The 25,194-nt window shown below is 44.3% G+C and overlaps 1 protein-coding gene across 2 annotated transcripts in view; it reads left to right on the top strand.

The window, feature by feature from the left end:
* The window catches only part of LOC141164148 (leukotriene C4 synthase-like), a 177,683-nt gene that overhangs the window by 121,035 nt on the left and 31,454 nt on the right, over positions 1 to 25,194 (top strand). For both annotated transcript variants that reach the window (XM_073649287.1, XM_073649286.1), the window contains 2 exons: positions 4,331 to 4,450; positions 13,309 to 13,408. In XM_073649287.1, coding sequence (XP_073505388.1) covers positions 4,393 to 4,450; positions 13,309 to 13,408 — 158 coding nt within the window. In that variant the 5' untranslated portion in view covers positions 4,331 to 4,392. The remainder of the gene's footprint in view (positions 1 to 4,330; positions 4,451 to 13,308; positions 13,409 to 25,194) is intronic.

Genomic DNA, 25,194 nt, shown 5'->3' with positions numbered 1-25,194 from the left:
TGCATAGATGACAACGTCTTACGTCTGGTCCTTGCCTGGAGAGGGCAACAGGGGGATACACCCCTTGTGTTCTAGGGGCCGGGGAAACAGGGGCATGACTGGGCTTACCCCCTCTCCAGGTGCTGCTGGCAGACTTCTTCAGCTCAGGCGCCCTGTTATTGGCATACTCGTCTGCCAGGGCGGCTGTAGCAGAAGCCCCTGTTGGTTTTCGGTCACGGAGGAACTGTCGGAGGTCCTCTGGGCAGTTCCACAAGAACTGCTCCGTGACGAACAGTTCCTGGACCTCCTGGCGGGTAGTAAGCGCTAGACCCGAGGTCCAGTGCTCTGCGGCTCTCAACAGCGCCCGCATATGATCGGTCCAGGTGTCCTTGGGGCCACGCAGCAGGCTCCGGAACTTCTGGCGGTACGACTCGGGAGTGAGGTTGTACTGCCGGATCAGGGCCCGCTTGATGCAGTCGTAGTTCTGTACCTCCCCGGCAGGTAAGTCCCCCAAGGCATCCAGGGACTTACCCCTCAAACGGGGGGTCAGGTATCTGGCCCACTGATCCCGGGCCAGATGGTGCTGAAGACAGGTCCGTTCAAATGCCACCAGAAAGGAGTCCAGGTCCCCATCCTTCTCCAGTAGAGGGAAGTCCTCAGCTCGGACTTTGGACGACTTGGTCTCCTGATGGGTTGGTTGCTCTAGCGGAAGCCCCCGCTGGGCCAGGTCCAGTTGGTGCTGGCGCTCCGCAGCTCGCTCTGCACGCTCTGCAGCTTCACGCTCCGCAGCCTCCCGGCGCTCTGCAGCCCGCTCTGCACGCTCCGCAGCCTCCCGGCGCTCCGCAGCTTCGCGCTCCTCCTCCGCTGCCTTCTCTGATGCTGCCAGGAGGGTTTTGTAGACGGCATCGCCATGAGACTGGAGACTTGCCATAGCCGCTTGTAAAAGGGCTTGTGATCTGGACAGGCTGGGCTGGGTAGGTGGTGGGCAGCCCACTGCGGGACCGTATACTGGGGACTGGCTCCCTGAGGTGCCCGGGCTGGACTCCTCCTCGCCATGAGTAACAATGTCCTCCCCTCCTGCCACACGGACCGTAGCATTAGCCTCCTGCAGGGTCTTGCTCCTGGTGCCGTCTGCCATCTTGGTAACCGACACCGCTGCAACCCTGAGTTTGCACACACCTTGTTATACTTTTAGCCTGACCGTCTAATGTTGGGCTGACCTTAAGACTCCAGCAGTGGAAGTTACCACTGGCAGTCTTTAGTGCCTGGGAGTAGGGGTCCCACAACACTATTATTCTGCAATCCCACCGCTCTGCCACCAATGTGATGAAAGCCGGCCGGTGGGTGCAGCTCTCTGGCGCCCCCTTACCTCTCAGGTCAGTCAAGGTACTGCACCTAGAGAAAGTAGTGCCAGGTAGCTGCAACCAGCGCAGGGAACACGGTAGTGTGTTATCCCTTCAACGTCACTAAACCGTAACGTCACTACACAGCACAACTCGCTAGCGCCCTCTTAGCCTCAGGTCAGACAAGGAACTGCACCTAGGATAAGCGGTCGCCAGGGAGACTGTCCTGTAACCTACTGGGTATCGGGGCCCTCTGTAGTGAGGGCGGTATATATATCTTCCTTGGCCGCGCCAGGAATATATATATCTGAACCTCCGACCGTCACTACCAGCCTTCCCCAATCCCCAGTTGGTATGCTGCCACCAGTCCCTATTTTAGATATACGCCCAGTCCGTGAATGGGCCTATATCGGGTCAGGAACCAACCCTGGGTAGCGTTTTGGCTTGAGCCGAGCTCACACGGACGTGCGTTCGTTATGCAGAATAAAAGGCAGGCCCACAATTACTTGAGGTAATTGATTATAATAATACACTAGATACACGATATACAACTAAATATACACAGGTATAAGGTCAGGCTAAACTATACAACAATGGAATACAACACACAGAATCACCACAGCATATCAGTTACCGGTTTCTTGATTTTCTTGTGACGCAGGGAGAGGATTCTGCGATCGCAGGCACGGTTCTTTGTTACAGGCTGAGGCCTACCACCGCATGGTCAAACTGCTCCTCCCCTTGGTGGCCTCAGCTGGTGCTCAGATGTTCAGCACACCACTCTTGGGTCAAGACTGACTTGTCTCTTGTCTGTCCTGCTATCTTACCTGCCCCGTCCCGCCCACTGCTGGTGAGGTCAGCTGGCTCAGTCTCCACCCTCAGGTCTAACTTCGATCAGAAGCCCAAATTCTATGGAACCCAATAACTTCTTCTGGGATGGTCTCATGATACCCCCAGGGGTTCCCATGGATTCGGGCCGCCGTAACCGACCTTTTGATATCAATTATGATACCATACGGTCCTCAGGAATGGCTCCGCGCTATATCTTGGCTTCCAGAGCACGTACAAACGTCTACCGCGGAGGCTTGTGTGCGCAATGGCTCCGGGACGCCGTGATATTTTTTTATTGGCCCATCCCACGCAACATGCGTGTACTATTCATGTTTCTATATCTTATGCCTCCATGCTTGTGACAGACAAAGAAACTAGTCCTATGGGACAAATGGTCAGGTACAGATAGACGAAGCACCCCCCCCTGCTGGCTGTGTTTCCTCTCGAAGTCTTTGAAGCTCCTAGCATTCAAGTGTTAAGTAGGCTTCTTATGTTACAGGAGCCAGGATGGGGGGAAACTATCTAGTTGACGTTTTAACAGAAGGTCCCAAGGGTGGGGGCTGCTGAAGTGTGGCCATCCCTGGATATGATTTATCATTACCAAGATGGCGGCTACAGGTTCATCACAAACATCAGTAAGGACTGCCACACACTGAGCTTGACACCCTGGGCACGGACCGGGTCACAGCCACTCGGAGACTACAACCCCCATCTGATCCGGCTCCGGGTATCCCTAACAACACTGGCCCAGGGGGCGCGTCACGAACATGTGCTATCAGATTTTTAGTTGGATAGCACACAGACAGCTCATCGACCAATGTTATTCAATAGGGCTGTTCAGATGAACAATCTTTTTCCCGCTCCGACTGTCCGTGAGAAAAAAATCGCATATGCAGTACTTTCTTCTGAGTCAAACTACTGTATATTTTTTAGCTGTTTTTTTTTAGGGTCATTAGTCTAGCTTTGGCCGTGACACAGGTTGTACGGCTAGAGATTACCATGTATAGCTGCTACATCGCAGAACAAGTCAAGTGAATGGGTTCACATTGTGACCTGTAGGTGCGACCGAAACAAGCAAGTCTCAAAAGAACCCGATGTGGTTGGATTTTTGCGACTTCCTTGATGCAGTTGAGGTACCCTATGGGTCGCAATGTGACCCCATTCACTTGTACTGCTCAGCAAAGTAGCAGCTATACATGGCGATTGTTGGCCAGAGTCACTGTATAATCCTCGCTTTATGGTTGCCGAGATGCCAATTGTGTTTTTTTTTTCAATTTTTCACTAATCTATTAGGTGAAACTGTGAAGGTCATATTTTACGCTGCGGAAATTTTGCAGCGTAAACGCTTGGGAAACGCTTGGTAATCCTTCCCCCTTGGTCCCCAATGAAATTCCGCACTTTCAATGCCCATGCTGCGGATTTTTCCGCAGCGTTTTTGATGCGCTCAAAAATCTGCAGCATGTTCATTATTTGTGCGTTTACGCATGCGGAATTGCCACCTACAATGCATTAGAAAACGCTTGGCAATTCCGCATGTGCAAAACGCTTGAAAAACGCGTGTCAAATTCCGCAAGCGTTTTTCCGGGCAAGGAGATGCAGAAATGAAGAGGAAATTTTCTGCTTCATTTCTGCATCGTGGGCACATAGCCTTAGAGTTGGAAGGAACCTCCAGGGTCATCGTGTCCAACCCCCTGCTCAGTGCCGGATTCACTAAACCATCTCAGACAGAGGTCTGTCCAGCTTGTTTGCCTCTGGTCACAGGGATGTGGGCCTGAAATCTACTGATCGCTTCAATTATACAGCGTTACATTGTTTTCCGCCTGTCAGTGTATCACTTAAAGGGGTTGTCCGGCCTCATATGACTGCCGGCTCAAAGTGCCAGCCCCAGAAACTCCTCACAGCGAGCAATGTGAGGATTCACAAGTCTGTAGTCAAATAGAGTGGCCAGACAACCCCTTCAAAGACACCTTTTTTAGGTTTTGCCTTTGGCTTTAAAATATGGCCATTGTAAGTTCCACTGCTGTTATGGTGACCCATCAGCATCCATCCATCAAAACTATTTTATACACAGTGCCCTTTATCCTATTGTTAATGTTGTCAGTCAGCTTTTTATACCACCTCGAGATTTTGACCTTTCGTGACCAAGTCCTAATTTTTATTTTATTCTTATCTTCTAGTCTGAAGACTGAAATCTTTCACCACCGTCACATCGTGGAAATCCTTGTGTCTTCAGGCTGCCATGTTACATAACATAGTCCTATTGGGTGCAGTCACCTTACTTGGTGTTTTGGAACAAGGTATAAAATGTGATATTCTGCAGTTTTAGCTGAATTATGTTATAGGTGCTCCACATATACCACAACATTGACATTTGATCTTATTAGTTTACCATTTTTTGGAGTATACAACAGCTGCAGGCATATGCTGAGGGGAATATCTTGAGCTGACAGCAGATGGCGCTCTAATCCACCATGCTGTTAAAGCAACCATAATCTAAGGCTGTGTGCCCACGATGCGTTTTTCAAGCGTTTACGCTGCGGAATTTCTGCAGCGTAAATGCTTGGGAAATGCTTGGTAAACCTTCCCCCATGGTCTCCAATGCAATTCCGCACTTTCAATGCCCATGCTGCGTATTTTTCCGCAGCGTTTATGCTGCGCTCAAAAATCCGCAGCATGTCCATTAATTTTGCGGACACGCAGCGTAATCACCGCCATTGACTTGCATTAGAACGCGCCAATTCCGCAAGACTGCATCTGTACTTGCGTAATTGGCGCGTTCTAATGTGCGGATGGTACCCGGGTGTGGAGGACAGGAGACTCTCATCCAGACCTGGGTGCCATAGAATCTGTAAAAAAAAGAATTGAAAATAAAAAATAAAGTTTATACTTACCTTCCGATGTCCTCCCCGTGTTTTGTCCACGCTGTCCGGTCTCTTGCAATGCTCGCGCTGTTGTGAAGGACCTGCCATGACGTCAATGAGTCATGTGACCCATCACATGACTCAATGACGTCACCGCGGGTCCTTCACACCACCGTGAGCATTGCAAGAGACCGGACGCAGCAGAGATGACACCGGGAAGACACCGGAAGGTGAGTATAATCTTTTTTTTTAATTTTTTACCATTCTTATTCTTCTTTTTAACTATTTTACTTGGTCACACTATATAAATCCATGCCGGTTGCATGGATTTATATAGTGTGAACAAGTTGTCAAGCACTTTCCAAGTGATGCTAAAATTGCTTAGAAAAGCGCTTGTCAACCCGCATGCGGAAATGCATGCAAAGACGCTTGACAAACGCTCCTACCTGGCGGGAAAAACGCATGTAAAAAACGCATGCGTTTTTCCTGCCAGGGAGAAGCGTAAAAAATATGCAGCATTTCTGCATCGTGGGCACATAGCCTTAATCATTATGTCTGGAGAAAAACAGTTCATCCTCTGACAATTTCCGAGTGCTGGATAATCCGGCTGAAAGCTGAAATCTGCAACATGTTCATCTTTGCTCCCATCTCCTGTCTATATAATCCAGTAGTTGACATTAATACCATCTCTACAACTAATTTGGCACTAAAATAAAAAGAATTTGCACAGAGTTTTCATTCCTTCAAAATATTTGTGTTACTGATGAGTACAGTTAAGTCTCCAGCTGAAAATTACAATTTCCGATTTCCCTAAAAGCCACATTAGGAGTTTTAAGTATTTTGTTTCTGAAGTTCAACTGTTTTCCCCCAGACCGGTAAATGTCTATGTATGCTGGGCCAAGAAATGTTTGTCTAACCTGATAAATCTTGGTCTCCCTTTCTCCATCTCATCCTGAGAGCCTGTCCGATGTGCACAAATATGAGGCAAGACTTTTTAGTAGACATCTGCAGCTTCACAATTATAGAGGTATAGTCCAGCCCTCAATGCCCTCAAGCAAATCTTACAAAAACATAATTTTTTTTTAATTAGTCCACAAAAAGTACATGAAAAAAAGGGGATAAAATCCAGAAAGAAATAGAAGGATCACCCATACAAGCCATACAAAAAAAACCTATTTACCCATGTATCAAGCCAATCTTCAAATGGGAGGGTGAGAAAAAGAAGGGCTACTTTTGTGTGTTTTCAGGCATTTTATGTGCTTTTTTGCCTTTTATGCAGTTTGGTGTATTTTTCTATTTGTCATTTTTTGTATATTCTTCATGTGTTTATTGTGTTTTTGTACGTTTTCATTTGCTTTTATGCATTTTTCGTGCATTTTATATTTTTTGTGCATTTTCCATGCGTTTTTGTGTCTTACGTGCATTTTATGCTTTTATGTACATTTCCATGTGATTTTGAGTGTTTTTATGTTTTATGAGCGTTTTCATGCATTTTATGATTTTGTGTGTTCTGTGTATCTTAATGCATTTTTAATGTGTTTTACATGTTACTTTCATGCGTTTTATGTCTTTTTGTATATTCCATGCATATTAATGGGTTATGAACGTTTTCATGCATTTTTGGGGATTTCTATGCATTATTATTTTATTTATTTTTTCTTTTTCTTCTTTTATTATTTAGGAATATCAAATTATGTTATCGTTATATTTAATTTATCCCTAAAGTATTTCTCTTTGTATTATATACCCTGGCTTTTCATCTGCATGGGGCCCTTTGTTCATGGATTGTACTTTAGCCAATGAAGGACAGGTGCTTATAGCCCTTCCTTTATTTTTAACCTCTCATTTAAAAATTAGCTTTATAAATGGGTAACGAGTTCCTTTTTTTTATATGAATTTAAAGGGGTTATCCAGGACTATATTTTTTTTCTCTACAGCGTAAGCATTAACAGGCAGGTAGTTGCCAACTGCCTGCTTGTTTGTGCCTGGTGCCAATCTCTGCCAGAATAGAGCGGCTCCTCTTTCGCTCCGCTTTTTTCATGGCAGATCAATTAAATTGATATCATTGCTACTGTTATGATAAATATTTATACTTTGCTTTGATTATTTAGGCAATTAAATCTACCTATATATCTTTGATAATTTTGTATTTTAGTATTAGCTTTATAAGTGTTATTCATAAAAGCAATAACACAGGCCGTTGTCTCTGATATAGAGGTGTCTTTGTGTGAAGCTTTCTTTGTTAGAGAAGGCATACAAAGCTGGTTAGAACCAATTTTCAAGGAATTTTACAGTTTCCATGATTCATGACCTTGTTATTCCCGACTAAAATATATTCTTTCCCCAATTAAAATATCTTCTTCCTTAGATGATGTAAAGAAATGCCCCTTTTCATATCTCTGTAATTATAATAAAGAATTGTGACTGGGCATCTGAGAGCAGACAAGCCTTGTACACTGACAGACACTGGTTGTGTGCCTTTGTGTCCGATCGATTCTCTGATTTGATCAAAACTGGCATGAAAACGTGTGAAACCTATTGCGTTTCTCCTAAAGCTTTCCCTACAGGTTTCCACATCAATACCATTGTAGCCTATGAGTGATGCCCCCCACTGACATCCATCACCCATAATCTACTGTATTATGGAATTATTTAAACAAATCTGTCAAGCAAAATCTCACGATGAACTCATTAAAGCGAATATATCACCTCGTTTTTGCCACCTAATCTGAGAGCAGTATGATGACTACTGGGCTGCTGGTTCTAGTTTTGATAAAATCACCATTTTCTTCAGCAAGAGATTATCACTAGAGGACTAGTAAACCTGCTGCAATGTAGTCTTCTATATTCATGAGCTCTGTATAACCCAGCCTTCACCACTGATTGGCAGCTTTCTGCCTATGCACAGTGTACACAGAAAGCTGCCAATCAATGGTGTGGGCGGGGTTATACACAGCTCAGCATTAGAGAACTAGTAGATCTGCATCAAATGATTTACCAAAACTACAGCTAGCAGCACAGTAAGTGACTCATCGCTGGAGTGGGGTCCCTGACCCTACATCATACTGCTCTCAGAAGGGGGAACAAAAACTTGGTGGCTGATCTCTTTAAACAGGTCTCATATTAGTCTATGGATGATGGATGCCATTGCGAGACACTCTTTACCGCCTCTGTTTAACAAATATATTTGGTGCTTTTCCTGACATAAGGTTAAACTAAAGCTATAAAATGTGGTGTGAACAGGGTCCAATCATCTTTTATGTGTATCTTAATAAATCCTGTGCAGTTTCTGATTTAGCATGTCTGGGCCTATTTGAAAGTGAGTGAGTGGTTTTCTTTGCACTTTTTTGTAAGTTAAAAAAACACATTCAGGCAGATTTATTAATAATATCTTAAAGGATATGGACACCTTTAGAGACTTTTTTTTGTTTAAATGTTTTAGTATAAATTTAGACACTTTGGGCTAAATATTATTTTTGCTGTTGAGTTTTATTAAAAATGTTGTACCGTTCAGCTTTTACAGCCTCTGTGTTTCCCTGCACATTGCTGGCTGCAGAATGAGTTATCTGAGAATCCGTCTGTGAGCTCGTTTTCAGTTTGTAACTCTTTTATGTGTCTATTGCTAGCTGCTGAATGCGTTATCTGAGAATCCGTCAATGAGCGTGTTCTCACAACAATATGTAACTCTTAGAATTTTGTGAGCTCCTCTGTGCTGATTTATGACCACATCAAAATTGCGCTGAACTTTTATGCGATCAGCTCAGAGGAGCTAAAAAAGACAGATAAAAGAGTTCCAAATTCTCACCACAACTTACTGATGGATTCTAAGATAACTCATTCAGAAACAAGTAATAGACTGAGGCAACAAAAGACAAACGGTACAAGATTTTTAGTGAAACCTAATTACAAAAATTATTTTAGCACAAAGAATATGCATTTAAGAAAAAAAAAATGCCCTAAAAATTTTTCAGATTCTTTACATTTAGACAACATACACTTGACTAGACAATCTTTTCTAAATCATTAAATACACATCGACCAACATACGTTGCATCATGGGTAGGAAATATAGAAGAAAAACAGCTTATACTCCATAACCATGAAAACATAGCCTACTCAAAAGTAAATGCAAAAACTAGAGAAAACTGAGTATATGGCATCAAATAGAAAAAGCTTTATTAAGAGTAAAAGAATCACATAATAAAATACATATCTCAAGTAAATGTGAGTTGCAGAGCATGTCAGGGTAAGAAGGCATATGGAAAAATGGCCATAGTCATGCTTAAGCCAAGGGGAAACAAGTACCAATGCACATAAGTGGTCAGGAAAAAATCCTGGTACATACACTAAATGAAACAATCTTCCCAAAGCACAGGGTTAACCAAGTCTCCATACATGATAAGACATTAGGGTGGAAGCAAATAGTGAGTTATTTAAAGAGTCAATAGCATTCTGGAACTACAATATACATACATATATATATATATATATATATATATATATATATATAGGCTACTACAGGCATCAAACATCAGAAGAAATAACTCAGATATGTGTTGCTTCAGACATGAATAACTCACCCGTCTAAATATCAATAAGAGTGAAAGAAGAGGGGAAGAGAGAGATAAGGGAGTGGACCAACGGAGCAGGAGCGAGCAGATGTAGAGCCCACAAGCCTCGACGCGCTTTTCGCGTGATATGCTTTCTCAAGAGGCATCGCTGTTCCAAATACCGGCGTCTTTTTAAATATAGCGGTAAAATGGTCACATGTTCGGTCATGTGACCGGAAGAAGATGGCCGCCGACCGGAAGGCGTATCCGGCGCATGCGCGAGGACCACCACACCGCCCCGCCCCCCGCCGTGTCCGTCAAGACAACGGCGACGCCCCGGAAGCGCTGACAGAACAACACCTGGAGCGTCGCCGACGCCATGGAAACAGACACGCGGGACCGTAGGAGGGTAAGTAGCCCCGCGCTTGCGCACCACCCACCTAATAAAGCCGCATCATACCATCACCATAGCAATATATCCAGATCTTAAATAGACACAGATCTATAACATCATATATATTAGACATACAAGTCAATGTAAACATGATAAAGATTCATATAATGAGATGCAAGGATTCGCAGGCTTGGGTCTCATGGCTGAAGGTGGGCAGTCAGTTAAGTCCATCAAAGCTGGTCAGTCATTCATCTATATTTTGATTCACAGGCGTTTTCAAAAGAATAAGAACATCAGAGCTGGAACAGGGACCATTGTTATAAAGACTAAAATCAAAAAGGTGAAAGAAAAAAATAGGAAGAATTAAAAGAAATGTTAAAATTGGGAAAACCACATAAGCACGCCCCGCCACTGTCCCGCACATGTTCCCGAACTCTGATTCGAAGCTCCCTAGTAGTTAAGTTAATATATATCAATTGGCACCCACATGTGGCAAAATACACCACATGTGTGTTGCCACATGAGATGAAGTGGCGGATATCAAACTGGCGGGAGCCATCAGAGTTAGGGAATGATTCCCTAACTCTGATGGCTCCCGCCATGGCTTAACTACTAGGGAGCTTCGAATCAGAGTTCGGGAACATGTGCGGGACATTGGCGCAGCACGGACAATTACAGATCCCCGGGAGTTGAAGACACTACCCCGGCACTTGAAGGCTGTTCACAACTGTGACCCTCTTTCGCTTAAGGATTGATAAAGTGTGTCTCGGCTCCCGGGGAGGCAATGCCAAACGCCTCCTGGCACAAAAGGAGGCAAGATGGATCATTACTCTTGACACCTTGGCACCGCGGGGTCTGAACGAAAATCTAGGCTTTTCATCATTTCTATGATCCATCATGGTGCTGTTCTGCGTCTTTGATGTACTATCATATATATATGTTTTTGATGATTCAATTGATATTGAGATGAGCGACACTGATTTAGGGGTATTTGATATCCTCCCCGTGTTACATCTGACTTAACAGTCTGGTTGCTCTACATATAAGTTTTTGTGCTCTATTGTGGTCCCTGCTATCTAATATATATCTACAGTGGCGGGGCGTGCTTATGTGGTTTTCCCAATTTTAACATTTCTTTTAATTCTTCCTATTTTTTTCTTTCACCTTTTTGATTTTAGTCTTTATAACAATGGTCCCTGTTCCAGCTCTGATGTTCTTATTCTTTTGAAAACGCCTGTGAATCAAAATATAGATGAATGACTGACCAGCTTTGATGGACTTAACTGACTGCCCACCTTCTGCCATGAGACCCAAGCCTGCGAATCCTTGCATCTCATTATATGAATCTTTATCATGTTTACATTGACTTGTATGTCTAATATATATGATGTTATAGATCTGTGTCTATTTAAGATCTGGATATATTGCTATGGTGATGGTATGATGCGGCTTTATTAGGTGGGCGGTGCGCATGCGCGGGGCTACTTACCCTCCTACGGTCCCGCGTGTCTGTCTCCATGGCGTCGGCGACGCTCCGGGTGTTGTTCTGTCAGCGCTTCCGGGGCGCCGCCGTTGTCTTGATGGACACGGCGGGGGGCAGGACGGTGTGTTGGTCCCCGCGCATGCGCCGGATGCGCCTTCCGGTCGGCGGCCATCTTCTTCCGGTCACATGACTGAACATGTGACCATTTTAGCGCTATATTTAAAAAGACGCCGGTATTTGGAACAGCGACGCCTCTTGAGAAAGCATATCACGCGAAACGCGCGTCGAGGCTTGTGGGCTCTACATCTGCTCGCTCCTGCTCCGTTGGTCCACTCCCTTATCTCTCTCTTCCCCTCTTCTTTCACTCTTATTGATATTTAGACGGGTGAGTTATTCATGTCTGAAGCAACACATATCTGAGTTATTTCTTCTGATGTTTTATGCCTGTAGTAGCCTATATATATATATATATATATATATATATATATATATATATATATGTATATTGTAGCTCCAGAATGCTATTGACTCTTTAAATAACTCACTATTTGCTTCCACCCTAATGTTTTATCATGTATGGAGACTTGGTTAACCCTGTGCTTTGGGAAGATTGTTTCATTTAGTGTATGTACCAGGATTTTTTCCTGACCACTTATGTGCATTGGTACTTGTTTCCCCTTGGCTTAAGCATGACTATGGCCATTTTTCCATATGCCTTCTTACCCTGACATGCTCTGCAACTCACATTTACTTGAGATATGTATTTTATTATGTGATTCTTTTACTCTTAATAAAGCTTTTTCTATTTGATGCCATATACTCAGTTTTCTCTAGTTTTTGAATCTTTTCTAAATCTATTACAGTGGCTCATACTGAATTATAATTTTGGTTCATCCTTAGACACTTTTGTCTTACTGTTATGCTCACGCCGCCTAAGCTCAGATAGGGGCGAGACAGGTTACATGAATTCTTTGGAATCCTGGGGGAACCGTTACTCAGGACGACCATAGACCATGTGCTGCAGCTTCTCTCAGGCACACAATAGATTCAGTTACTGACCAGACACATCTGACAAGAGTCTTTTTCAACAGTTTAACAGTGGAATTAAATCTGAAGCACGGCCAGTGTAATTCAGGGATATTACAGCAACAATCTTCATTACAGTACAGTTTAATAAAGCAGGCACAGTAACGTCAGTCTCTTCAGTAGCATAATTCAGCACAGATTAGATCGCTTAGCAGCGCACTTCTATGCATACACAACCACAGGCTTTTCCTTCACAAGGACTCAATAGTACACAGTATTCTTTATCCTGCATGGAGATGGAGGGGGGGAGGGTTTGCTGAGGGAGAAGATCGCTATGACACGATTCCTTCCAGTCCTTATCTTTCTGCCCAATAATATTCCATACTGTTAACTCTTGTTCACCTATGTTTAGCTTCCCTCCTGACCTGAATTCTGTTCCCTTGCCTTCTGTGATATACAGATCACACACCACCTTTCTCTTCCTCTCCAGCCAAACAGTAAACAACTTCACCACAATCCCCCTGGGGCTCTGCTAAAACAGTCCCCTTCTCCTGTGACTGTGTTAACCCCTCTAGTTGCTGGATGTTTCTGGAGCACAGCACTTCCTGTCTCATGTGCTTGTGTTACTTCTAATAGTTGCTGGATGCTTTTGAAGCAACAGCACTACTTCTGCATGTCACATTACCACCTCTTGGTTAGCTTCATTTAGACTAGCTTTTTGCACAATATGTTTTGCAGGAAGCGGCTCAAGTGTCTAAAACATTTTCCCATTATACCATAAGTTACTATTGAATATAATGTTAAAAATGCATTGACAATTGATTTTGTTTATTTTTTGCAGCATATTTTGCCTTGCAGGTCATTGCAGCTCGGAGGAAGTACAGCGTGTCCCCTCCTTGTACGTCGGGGCCCCCTGAATTTGAAAGGGTTTTTAGAGCTCAGTAAGTCACTGATTTTTTTAAAAAAATATTTAAACTGTACCCTTTATCTGTCACCAGTTTGAGCATGTTAAATTGCCCACATCATGGAATAGTGACTGCAGAGCAGATTAAAACATAGTTTTTATTTTTAATTGCCCATCTCCATACTTCACAACTTTTGAAGATCAGAAAGAGGGACAAATTATGCGGCGCCCGAGCTGTAGCAACGTCATCTGTGCATCCTGCTCATCTCTAGTTAGGACCTATGGATTTATTTTTTGTTCATTCTCAGTCGGAGCAGCCAGAACTTTCTCATCTTTATGTAGCATCACTATATGACATCTGGCTTTTTTGCGTCTGTAAGGCCGTGTTCACACGTTGCTTAAATACTGTGTTTTTTGTTTTCTGCAAATGTCCGCACCAAGCTACCCAATAACAATCTTTTCTGATTATTGCTGCATTTTTTATGCCTTTTCTCGTTTTTAAGTGTTTTTTATAGTACAGAAAAGCTTTAATTCTGCACGTAATAAAGTATCTGCAGTTTTTTACATGTTTTCTTAGGGTCCACATAGAAGACTCAAGAGAAAAAAGCACCAAAACTGCACAGTTCAGGTGCGTCTTTAGACCACAGGGGGCGCAGTTCTCATGAAATCACATCCATTTTGCTTCGACAGTTAAACACAGCAGAATTTCTGTGCAAAAAAAAGCAGCAAAAAAACACAGCTATATGTGAACACGGTCTAAATTTCCAAGCAAAGTGGATGTGATTCCATGAAATCTCCGCCCAGTGCATCTAAAGACGATGCTGAACTGCGCGGTTTTGGTTTATATTTTCTCTATAGGCTTCTTCTGAAAAGAGAAAAAAAACGTTGCATTTTTAAGCGTAGAATGAAAGCTTTTCTGTAGTATAAAAAAAAAGCATTAAAACTCGGATTCACATCTGCACCAAAATTGCCTGTAATGTTGAGGGTTGTGGATTAGATTACAGGGCAGACTCACAAAAAAATATATATACTTTTTTGTAATTGCTTTTTATTATGTTTATCAGTTTTATAGGAACAAAAATAATCATACTTTTTCTTCACCTCAGTATACAGGAAAAATAAAAATACATTGAAATGTACAATATATCTCTATATACATGCATAATATGCTTCTGGGTTCACTGCCTGCAATAAAAGATTACCAAACTCTCCTATGATTCTCCTATCATTATGAGCTGTGGCTCATAGATAAAGAAATATGTGGCCAGTAGTGATGAGCGAGCGTGCTCATTTAACCCTTTCGCCGAGCACGCTCAGGTGCTTTCCGAGTATGTTCATCGTGCTCGTATATTAAGTTCGAGTCCCTGCGTCTGCATGATTTATGACTGTTATTCAGCCTCAACACATGTGAGGATTCCCTAACAAACAGGCAATCTCTGCATGTAATGAGGCTGACTAACAGCCATAAATCATGCAGACGCAGGGACTCGAACTTAATAATACGAGCACGATGAACATACTCGGAAAGCACCTGAGCGTGCTCGGCAAAAGGGTTAAATGAACACGCTCGCTCATCACTAGCGGCCAGTTTAACATGCTCAAACTGCTGAACTGTCCTCCTTAATGACCATGACTGAAAAAAAACTTAAAAAGGACCTTTCATCAAAATTTTCATGCTGAACTGGACACATGATGTAATTGTGGCTACAGGGTGGAATAAAACTTTTTTTTTCTTAATTTAGCCTCCTGTTGCAGAGATATTAGAAATGAAAGTATTTGACACCTAATGAGTTCATTTTTTTATGTCCAAGTGGGAATTACCAGAGAGACTTCCCTGGGGGCATGTACTACTTCCTCTTTATTAGGCTTTCCAATCATAAACAGACAGCAACACACTGGTGGAGGAAGAACGCGCCCCCACAATAGCTAAGAACAGGCTATTTAAAGCTAAATAGATTTAAGGCTATGTGCCCACGATGCAGAAATGAAGCAGAAAATTTCTGCAGCATTTCTGCATCTCCCTGGCAGAAAAAACGCATGCATACTTTCTGATGGCCAAAAGCAATATACCTTTATTTTCATGTTGACTTTTTTAACCTGTGTTCTTCTTTGGTTGATTAACACAAACTATTGTTTGAATAATCCTGAATGTTGACACTTGAGTTAAGATGTACTGCATCTCATTGTCTGCAAATCTTGCAAGATAGGGTACTGTTTGATAATATGCTGATTACGTATTATACCAGCCACGGGAATTCTTGATTTGCCGAGCAATGGGGGACAAACTATGCAAGTTGATTAAATGCTCAAGCAATGAGTCATGAGCTCTTTTCATCTGACCCTTGACCTGTGAATGATGGCTGCAAGGACAATTGTGATCTATAAAAAGGGGGTCTCTGCCTCTATTTGGTGTCATTCTACAGCATGTCAGCTTAGGGGAATTCGGCCCCAGCTGGAGGAATACAGATCAGCTCCATTGACCATTGCTGAACCCTCAGAGACATCTTGAAGATTCCAGTTTGGGACAAACAGGTCACCTGGCCCCAGACCTCACTGCTCTCGGCTAGTTTCCTAAGCTTGTCGTTACCTCCTCTCTTTGGGGTCCGCCAAAGGCGGGGTGCCACTGGTAGGGTTTGTCAGCCCTGGAAGTCCCGAAATCGCAGTTGTTGTATCCCAGGCAGGCCAGCAGATGGGTGAGGACTTTATAATTTGCACCATCTTGGGTACTTGCTGGGACTGTTCTACCTGTTTATTGTCCACTTTGTGGCTTAATAAAGTAGTCCCACACTGTTTTACCCACACCCTGTGTTGTCTGTGTAGTGTTATGCTCACGGAAGACCCCGTGTCTTCACAATGCCATTCCACACAAGGTACCCCTTGACAAAAGGTCAGAGACAGCTCCAGTAATGTAAAGGTAATATGTTTCATGTTGGATGGCCATTTGGTCCATGTTTGCAGTGGTCCATCCCACAGCCTGTCTACCCACAGTACGAACTTGTTGACTTTGTCACCCCCCACTGAATGTATTGACTCTGAATCCCTTGAGAATGAGCCCCCATTTGGTATCACAAGTAACTCATTGAGAAGGTCAGAGAGAGTGACCAAGGGCCATGAGCCAGCAAGATACCTTGAATGACTGAGTTAATCTTTTACTCTACAGTATGTTCTTTAATTGGGACTATTAAAAGAGAAAATAGCCCACTACAAGAGACTGTTATACTACTACCGCATGTTCTTCATTTCCCTCATTTTATGCACGTTTAAGTTATGTGCCTTCAGAGACTTTTGAATGATGTTATATTTGTTACAGGTTACAGCATTTAGTATACAGAGACTCATGATATTTCACTGTTTGCATTTTATGTGTGCTTCTCTTATAGGTTGTTCTAAAACACAGTAAGAAGTTCCATATGCATGTGTGGCACCCCAGGAGTCCGGTTGCCACAGTGGCATTGCCTCCCTCACAAGGGGTGATGCCATGCTTGGAAGCAAGCAGGGGTCCCCTAGTCAGGTATACTAGCATGCAACACTTTCCTGGCTCCAGACCAGCAAGGGGAGCTCCTCCCCTTAGCAACTGGGATCTGGATGCGGGGTTAATTAGAGTTAGTGAGAGGAGTTGAATACAGGACAGCGACGAGGAAAGACCTGGGGAGTGGAGCTGCACTGCAGTTCACCCCAGAGAGGAGCGTAGAAGAACCGGACACCGGAGTCCGAGGTTGTGGGGCACTGAAGGCCCAGCAGCAGAAACCGGAGGGCAGGAGACTGCAGGTCTCCTGGCCCCATCAGACGCCCGGAGGCTCCGCAGCACCATAGGGCCCAGCACTGCCATGTGGGAGCGACACTCCAAGAAGGCCCGAGCTGCCTGCCATACGGGTGAGAACAAAGACGTTTTACTCAGGGACGAGGGCCCCAGCACAGCTATAAGCAGCATGGCCAAAGAGATTAGCGCAAAGGGAAGGCCTCCAACTTCACCTGGCGAGGTGGATTCCCAACTTGCTTCCAGGCCACCCGGGCCTCTACTACCAGCTAGTACCCGTGCCCCGGTCTGCCTAACCACCGCAAGCAAAGATAAGAGGAAACCGCCATCAAGTTGTGGACTGATTACTAACTGCGCCATCCCCTGCACTACACTGCACAGCAACATCTATAACATCACCATTTCCTGCCCTGGAGCTAAGCTCTGCCTGTGGAGAGCTGAACAAACTCTGCTGCGTCATCATCAGCTCCAGAGGATCTGCACCGCAGCGGCGGCTCCATATAGCCGCATACCACAGGTGGTGTCACAAACATTATATATAGAAACTCTATTCCCTTTTCTTTATTCCCCTTTTATTGACTGCCCTGGGTCACGGACCGGGTCACCGCCACTGTGACATCCCCCCAGTATCGACCGGCCCAGCTACCGAGTACCCCACGGCCCAGGGGGCGCGTCACATGTGAAGTGGGTGAATATGTAATTGTTGCAATATGTTTAGTGCAACAACTCCATTCCTGTGTATGTAAATGTTCTATTGCTAGATTTGTGTATTGTCTATAAAGTTAAAAAAAAAAAAAAAACTCCTAGAGGCTCACACACAGAAAAGACCATGTGACTGTGTTCAGTTTCCTGTGTCTGTGCATGAGAGGAGAAGCAGCCTGCTGATGCTGCACAGAGACACTTAAGATATGTATATTCCTGTTTCCACAAAGCCGATCATATCTGTACCTGTTTATAGCTAATGCTTTGTTCTGTTGTCAACACACTCTGAGAGTATCCTGAATGATCCGCTGCCAACAGGATATGGGCCCACCATGACACAGAACTCCAGCGTGACACAGAACTCCAGCGTGACACAGAACCCCAGGAGTGACACAGAAGAGTAATACAGCTACAGAAGTCCAAAGCAAAAGCCGCACAGAGCAACAGAGAAGATGTTCACAAGCAGGGATCACTGCAAGTTCTCAGTGCAAAGTCTCACCAATCAGAATTATTAATCTTGGAAATTTAAGGTGAAAATGCTGCTCATAAGAGAAGGTACATGGAAATATACACAGGAACAAGTGCTTCATCCATTACCAGATGATTGGCTAGAGAAGGATCAGAAAGCACAAAGCACTATCTCCTCAGTGTAGATTATGATCAAATTGTGTATTTATTCAAATGTGCAAATGCAAACGAGATGTGGGATGAATTACAGAAAGTGCATGAAAGATCAAATCTCAGCAATAAGCTTTAGCTCATGAAAAAACTGTAGAATATGCAGGACTATATAAGAAACACCCTAGAGATTGTGGAGCATCTCAGGGGCATTGGAGAAGAAATTAAAGACTTTCATGTTGCTGCACTACTATTAAGTGGTCTTCCAGAAAATTATGACACACTTGTCACTGCACTATATGCACGGCCAGATGATGAGCTCACATTAGAATATGTCAAAGGCAAGCTTGTAGATGAATTCAAGCGAAAAACACACAATGTAAGCAGCAGTAATGAATCTAGAGCAGAAACAGCATTAAAGACACAGGACTTTCCTAAAAATAACAGCAATCTAAGGGAAACTCATGAATGTTTTTTCTCTAGAAAGCCCGGCCACCTTAAAGCAGACTGCAGAATTTGGAAAGTAAGAATGAGTCAGCTTAAAAAGCCGAAAAGTGATCAAAATGTGAAAACAGATGTAGAGGAAAAGTCTGCATGTGTTGAAACTGCATTTAATACTAGTACAGGCTCATCTGCAAAGCATATGTGGTGTATAGACTTTGGTGCTAGCAGCCATATGATGAATAACAAGGATTTCTTCACTGACCTTGATGAAAGCAAGTCAGAAAAAGTCATCCTAGCTAATGGTCAATATATGACTTCAGAAGGAGTAGGAGATGGCTACCTCCACTGTCCAGTTTCCTCAGCACAAAGCAGAAAGATCCCAGTAAAGGATGTTCTCTATGCTTCCAGTCTTGAAAGCAACCTTCTGCCAGAAAATAAGCTTACGCAAAATGGGAATGCAGTTACTTTTAAAGACAAAAGCTGCATTATATCAAAGAAGGGTCACACTCTTGCAGAAGGAAAAATTCAAAATGAACTTTATCAGCTAAAATGCAAAGAAAGAGTGTACAGTGCTAGACAAGATCTGCATAAGATCTGTATCCATATATGGCACAGATGTCTTGGGCACAGAGACTCAGAAGCAGTAAGGAAGCTAGGTCAACTTGCAAATGGTGTGGAAATCAAGCAATGTAGTCAAATGATGAAGTGCACTAGCTGTCTTAAAGGAAAATGTCCAGAAAATCCTTTCCTAAAGTAAGCACCACTAGATCTGAACAGCCACTGGATTTGATACACACAGATGTTTGCAGTCCATTGAGTGTTCAAATTCCAAGCAAGAAGAGATATTTTCTCACATTTATTGATGACTACTTCAGATATACAATCGCCTACCTGCTTCACAGTAAGGATGAAGTTCCACAGAAACTTGAAGAATATCTTGCCTTAGTATTTAACAAATTTGGAAGAATGCCAAAAGCCCTGCATGCAGATAATAGGACTGAATATACAAGTGGTAAGGTGCAAACCATTTTGAAAAAGAATGGAATCGTGTTCCAGACTACCATCCCATACAACCCAGAACAGAATGGCATTGCAGAGAGAAAGAACTGCACTCTCTGTGAAAGTGGAAGAAGTATGTTGTTTGATGCAAATCTACCTACAACGGATTGGGGAGAAGCCATCACGATAGCTTGCTATCTTCAAAACAGACTGCCAGGTAAAGCCACAAATAAAACTCCATATGAGCTCTGGAACTGTGAGAAGCCTAACCTGAAGCACCTAAGGATATTTGGAAGCAAAACGTTTGTGTATGTTCCCAAAGATAAACGTTCCAAGTGGGAATCACATGAAAAGCACGTAGTCCTGGTGGGCTATAGCGAAACTCAAAAGGGATACAGAATCTTGCACCCAGAGACCAACACAGTAACAATCAGCAGAGACGTTGTGATTGATGATAACTCAGTTTCACTCAAATTCCATGAAGTTACACCAGTCATTCAAGCCAAGAAACAAGAACAAGAATCTCAATCACCAAACCCAGACACTGTAAAAGAAAACACTGAAGCCTGGATAAGCTCTGAAGCCAACAAGAAAGAAGCAGAAGAACCAAGTCAACCTCCAGTCAGGAGATCAGAAAGACCAAACAAAGGTATCCCAGCTAGACGCCTTTCTTATACGGTCAAAACACTTCCTGAGCCAGAGCCACATTCATGGCAAGAGATGCAAAAACTGCCTGTCCACAAGAAGCAGAATATGTGTCAGCTGCTTATGCAAGTCAAGAAGTTATTTGGTCGAAACAACTTTTGGAAGATTTCGGCAAGCCACTAGCTCAGCCAACAGTTATCTATGAGGACAACCAAGGATGTATTAAACTTGCCAGCAGTGAGAAGATTAGTGCAAGGACTAAACACATCGACGTTAAACATCACCACTTACGTGACTTAGTAGAACGTGGTGAACTAGAGTTTGTTTATTGCGAGTCTGACAAGATGTTAGCTGATGGTATGACAAAAACATTGCCAAGAGCCAAGTTTGAGGACTTCAGAACCGCAATGGGTCTAACAGGATAAGTAGTTGTTGAGTGGGGGTGTTGGAATATGTTTAGTGCAACAACTCCATTCCTATGTATGTAAATGTTCTATTGCTAGGTTTGTGTATTGTCTATAAAGTTAAAAAAAAAAACTCCCAGAGGCTCACACACAGAATAGACCATGTGACTGTGTTCAGTTTCCTGTGTCTGTGCATGAGAGGAGAAGCAGCCTGCTGATGCTGCACAGAGACACTTAAGATATGTATATTCCTGATTCCACAAAGCCTATCATATCTGTACCTGTTTATAGCTAATTAAAGCTTTGTTCTGTTGTCAACACGCTCTGAGAGTATCCTGATTGATCCGCTGCCAACAGTAATGCCCCAAAGTTGTTGTGTATGTGCCTTTAAGATGTAGCATAGCTAACAGCTAACTCATTATGTTTGCACTATGTTTGCACTATGTTCACATTTCCCTTTTCAGATAATGTACATGAGAATTCAGTACATAGAAGTATATATGCATAAGTGATGTACTTATGTTCTGCTATCAGGAGGTTGTTAAGAGTTAATAAAGAAGCCATGCTTTCTATCTATGGCCATACGGTCACATGGTTACACCGCATGACTAGGTCCTGGGCTTAGCACTGAGAGAGAAAGAGACATTTTGTGGCCACTTTGCCAAGGAAAACTGAAGGAACAGGTAGGAAAGTCAGAGCTCCTGTATATCAGAAACCACAGCCTCAGCTGCAGACAAATATGTGAGAAAGACTGTGCATATAAGAAGTTGGAACTCAGGAATCACTTCACCATTCATATATCTGCATTATTATACTGGGAAGTAGCTGTGATTGCTGCATTGGAATTGAATCTCTGTTAAATTATCATTTCATAGAATCATAGAATGGTAGAGTTGGAAGGGACCTCCTGGGTCATCTGGTTCAACCCCCTGCTCAAAGCAGGATTCACTAAATCATCTCAGACAGATGTCTGTCCAGCCTCTGTTTGAAGACGTCCATTGAAGGGGAACTCACCACCTCTCGTGGCAGCCTGTTCCACTCATTAATCACCCTAACTGTCAAAAAGTTTTTTCTAATATCTAATCTGTGTCTCCTCCCATTTAGTTTCATCCCATTGCTTCTAGTCTTTCCTTGTGAAAATGAGAAAATGCATCTGGATGCACCTGAGTATTCGTGCAGCAAGTAAAGTTTATTAATAGCCTCTCTGGCCTCCCTATTTTCTGGACTATTTGGAGTGCACCATATTACATCACACTACCAGGAAGCAGTGGTATTCACAAACTTTATCTTCCTTTATTTTTGTCCCTGTCATAGCGAAGTGGTAACATCTGCACGCCACATGGTGTGTAACGTATGGCACTAATAGAGAATTACGGCATTGCTTTTGAAGTGTTTGTAATGAGACTCAACTGAGCAGTACTGCACCATCCCTCCCCACACTGACTGCTGGAGATGAAAACTTAAAACTGTTAGTTAATCACATTCAGGTCTGCTGTGCTCCGGCAATGTCATTACTCTGCAGTGAGAGGAGCAGACTATCAACAGGTCTCACACAGAATCTGCTCTAAGGTATTGTGGGGGCGTGTTCTTCTTTCTCCAGTGTGTTGCTGCCTGATTACTGGTCAGCATCAGGAGTAAGTACACGCCCCCAGTGAAATCTCTCTGGTAATGCATAATGGGACTTAAAAAAAATTAACTCATCAGGTACCGAATACTGTGGTTGTTAATACCTCCACAGAAGCAAAATAATAAAAAAAAAGTTTTATCTGCTCTGCAGCCACTATTACATCATGTGTCAAGTTCAGTATGAAAAATTTGGTGAAAAGTCCTCTTAAACAACCACTTTAATTCAAAATCCCTAATCGTTTTGTGTATATGACGCGCCCCCTGGGCCTGTGCTGTGCAGGGGATACCCGGAGCCAGATCGCTGGGGGTTGTAGTACTCCGTGGCTGTGACCCGGTCCGTGCCCAGGGCGGTCAAACCAGTGGCAGTCTTAGTAATGTGACAAATGTCCGACTACGCCACCCGTGGATTGCGGTCAGTGGGGACCGCCACTGCGCTGCAGACCGCTGAGGCTGATGTTGTATGCGCAGCCAAGTATGGGATAACTCCCCACGGGAGAAGTATTGCCTCAGGGAAGCTAGTGTGGATGATAGGAGTGATGGTGTGAGCATCCCAGTACTGATGGTGCTGGTGCGGCGATGAAACACAGAGACGTGTGGTGCAGTTCAGGGTCTTTACTGATGGTATAACGCAGACCCTCCCGGGAGTACTGGCTAGCAGTAGCGGCCTGGTCAGTCTGAGAGCTAGCAGGATCTCCCCCTGGCCAGTTGGAGTTGTAGGCCTCCCCGTCTCTCTGCACTCTTTCCTGGCTACCTTGCTGTGTGCGGGTGGAAGTAGCCCACATCCCTGAGTATACCGTGTGGTGCTCACCCGTATGGCCGGTGACTTGGGGCCTTCCGTTAGCCTCCGCTTCACGATGGCGGTGCTGGTCCCTTGCTTGTGACCGTGCCTCCGGGCTTCTATGGCCAGAGGACATGGAATCCCCTGCCGGTTGGATTCTGCTGCTGGACCTGGATGTCCCCACAGCCTCGGACTCCGTGTCCGGGTTTAGTGTCTTCAGCCAAGGCGAGCTTTCTAGCTTCCAGCCTCTGGCACTCGCTCCTGCTCCTACAGAGCTCCTAGTTCTTGCTTTCCCTCTCCAGGCTCTGACTCTCAGACTCTGTCTGACCTAATCCTGCCCCAGACCCAGTTTATAAGGGCAGAGTCCTCCCCTCCCAGGTCTGCGCGGGCAGTGTTGCATGCTTAGGGCTCCTGACCAGAGAAACCTCCCACTTGCTCTCAGACATAATATTTCTATTACTGTGGCAACCAGATCCCTGGGGTGCCACATTCCCCCCTAGTAAATTTTAGTACTCCGGGACTAAACACATTTTTAAAGAAACATAAATACAAGGGTATAAACGATAATACAATAACATATTTACAAGAAGCTTTAGTTCTTTAAAGGTCACGGCGTGTCCGCAACCGGGTGTCCATATCACCCAAGGTGAAGCTTTAAGCGAAGTAGGGGACCTGTCCAAAGCAAACCCCTTATGTTGGCCCTGGGTGTGGCTGCAAGGCTGAAGTTAGCTACTTTGGACCGCAAGGAGGCCACGCCAGACAGGTTTTCTTTTCCGCGGCCGTCTTCGCAAGAGGCACAATGTGCAACTATCTACAAGAATTGTTCCGGTTATCCAGTGTCCATAACCTGTTAGTCCATAAAAATCTGCAGGGTAACTGAGAAACATAATTAATAACAGGCAACAAACATAAACCATAAACAGTTAAACAGATAAATTCACAGTGCATTAGTTTAGATTTTCCAGCGAGCGGGCATCTGACCTGTAGTGACTCTAGTGGACCTACGGAGCTCACTAACTGGTCCTGCACTACAGGGTGTAGGGCTTGTTGCGGGTAGGCTGGGCAGCTGTCTGCGCACTCTTTGGCTCACTAGGGGCACGGCAGGCTCACTACTAGCAGAGGGTTGATTCTCCTGATCTGCTGGTGTGGACTCTTCTGCCTCCTGGGCCGGCTGCTCTTCCAGCTCTACCTGGTCTTCTGTAGGCACTTGAGGGGCTGGCTGGAGAAAGGTGAGGACGGGCACCACGATAGCATTGTTTACTTGTGTCCAGGACCGGGGAAAGTCTCCGAGTACAGTGATGATCATTTCCTCCTTTTCCTCAACGGGTTGAGGGTCTTCCTGATCTTCAACCGTGCTTTGCAACTTCTCGGGGCACTTTTTTAGGTGGTCTCTGGAGACAGTGGCTGTGGTCTCTCCTCCATCCTTGCTGATGACGTACACCTTTGGATTATTGTGGCTTGAGGGCAGTACGGTGTACGGGTCCTTTTCCCACTGGTCGTCCAATTTATGGAGCCGCCTTTTTCTTTTCAAGACCTGCTCTCCAGGTACCAGGGGAACAGCGGGAGCATGTTGGTTATAAGTCCTCTCCTGCCTTTCTCTTGATTGACAGAGACTTCGCTCGACGCTCTCCTGTACTTTCCGGTACTGCTGCTGCCGTTCTGTATCCCAATCTGTCTCTGGTGAGGTGTCCTCGGGTATCAGGACTCCCATATGCAGGTCAACAGGCAGCTTACCAGGTCTTGCTCGCATTAGGTAAGCCGGGGTACAGTTGGTGGAACCTACCGGGATGTGGTTATACAGGTCCACCAGATCGGGCAGTTTCTCAGGCCACAGACTGCGTTCTTCCAGA

This window comes from Phyllobates terribilis, unplaced genomic scaffold (genome assembly GCF_046119375.1).
Source record: "Phyllobates terribilis strain yellow unplaced genomic scaffold, ASM4611937v1 Scaffold_10__3_contigs__length_209671492, whole genome shotgun sequence".
Lineage (NCBI taxonomy): Eukaryota > Metazoa > Chordata > Amphibia > Anura > Dendrobatidae > Phyllobates > Phyllobates terribilis.
Note: the sequence above shows the minus strand (reverse complement) of the source record. Positions and strands in the feature narration are given on the sequence as shown.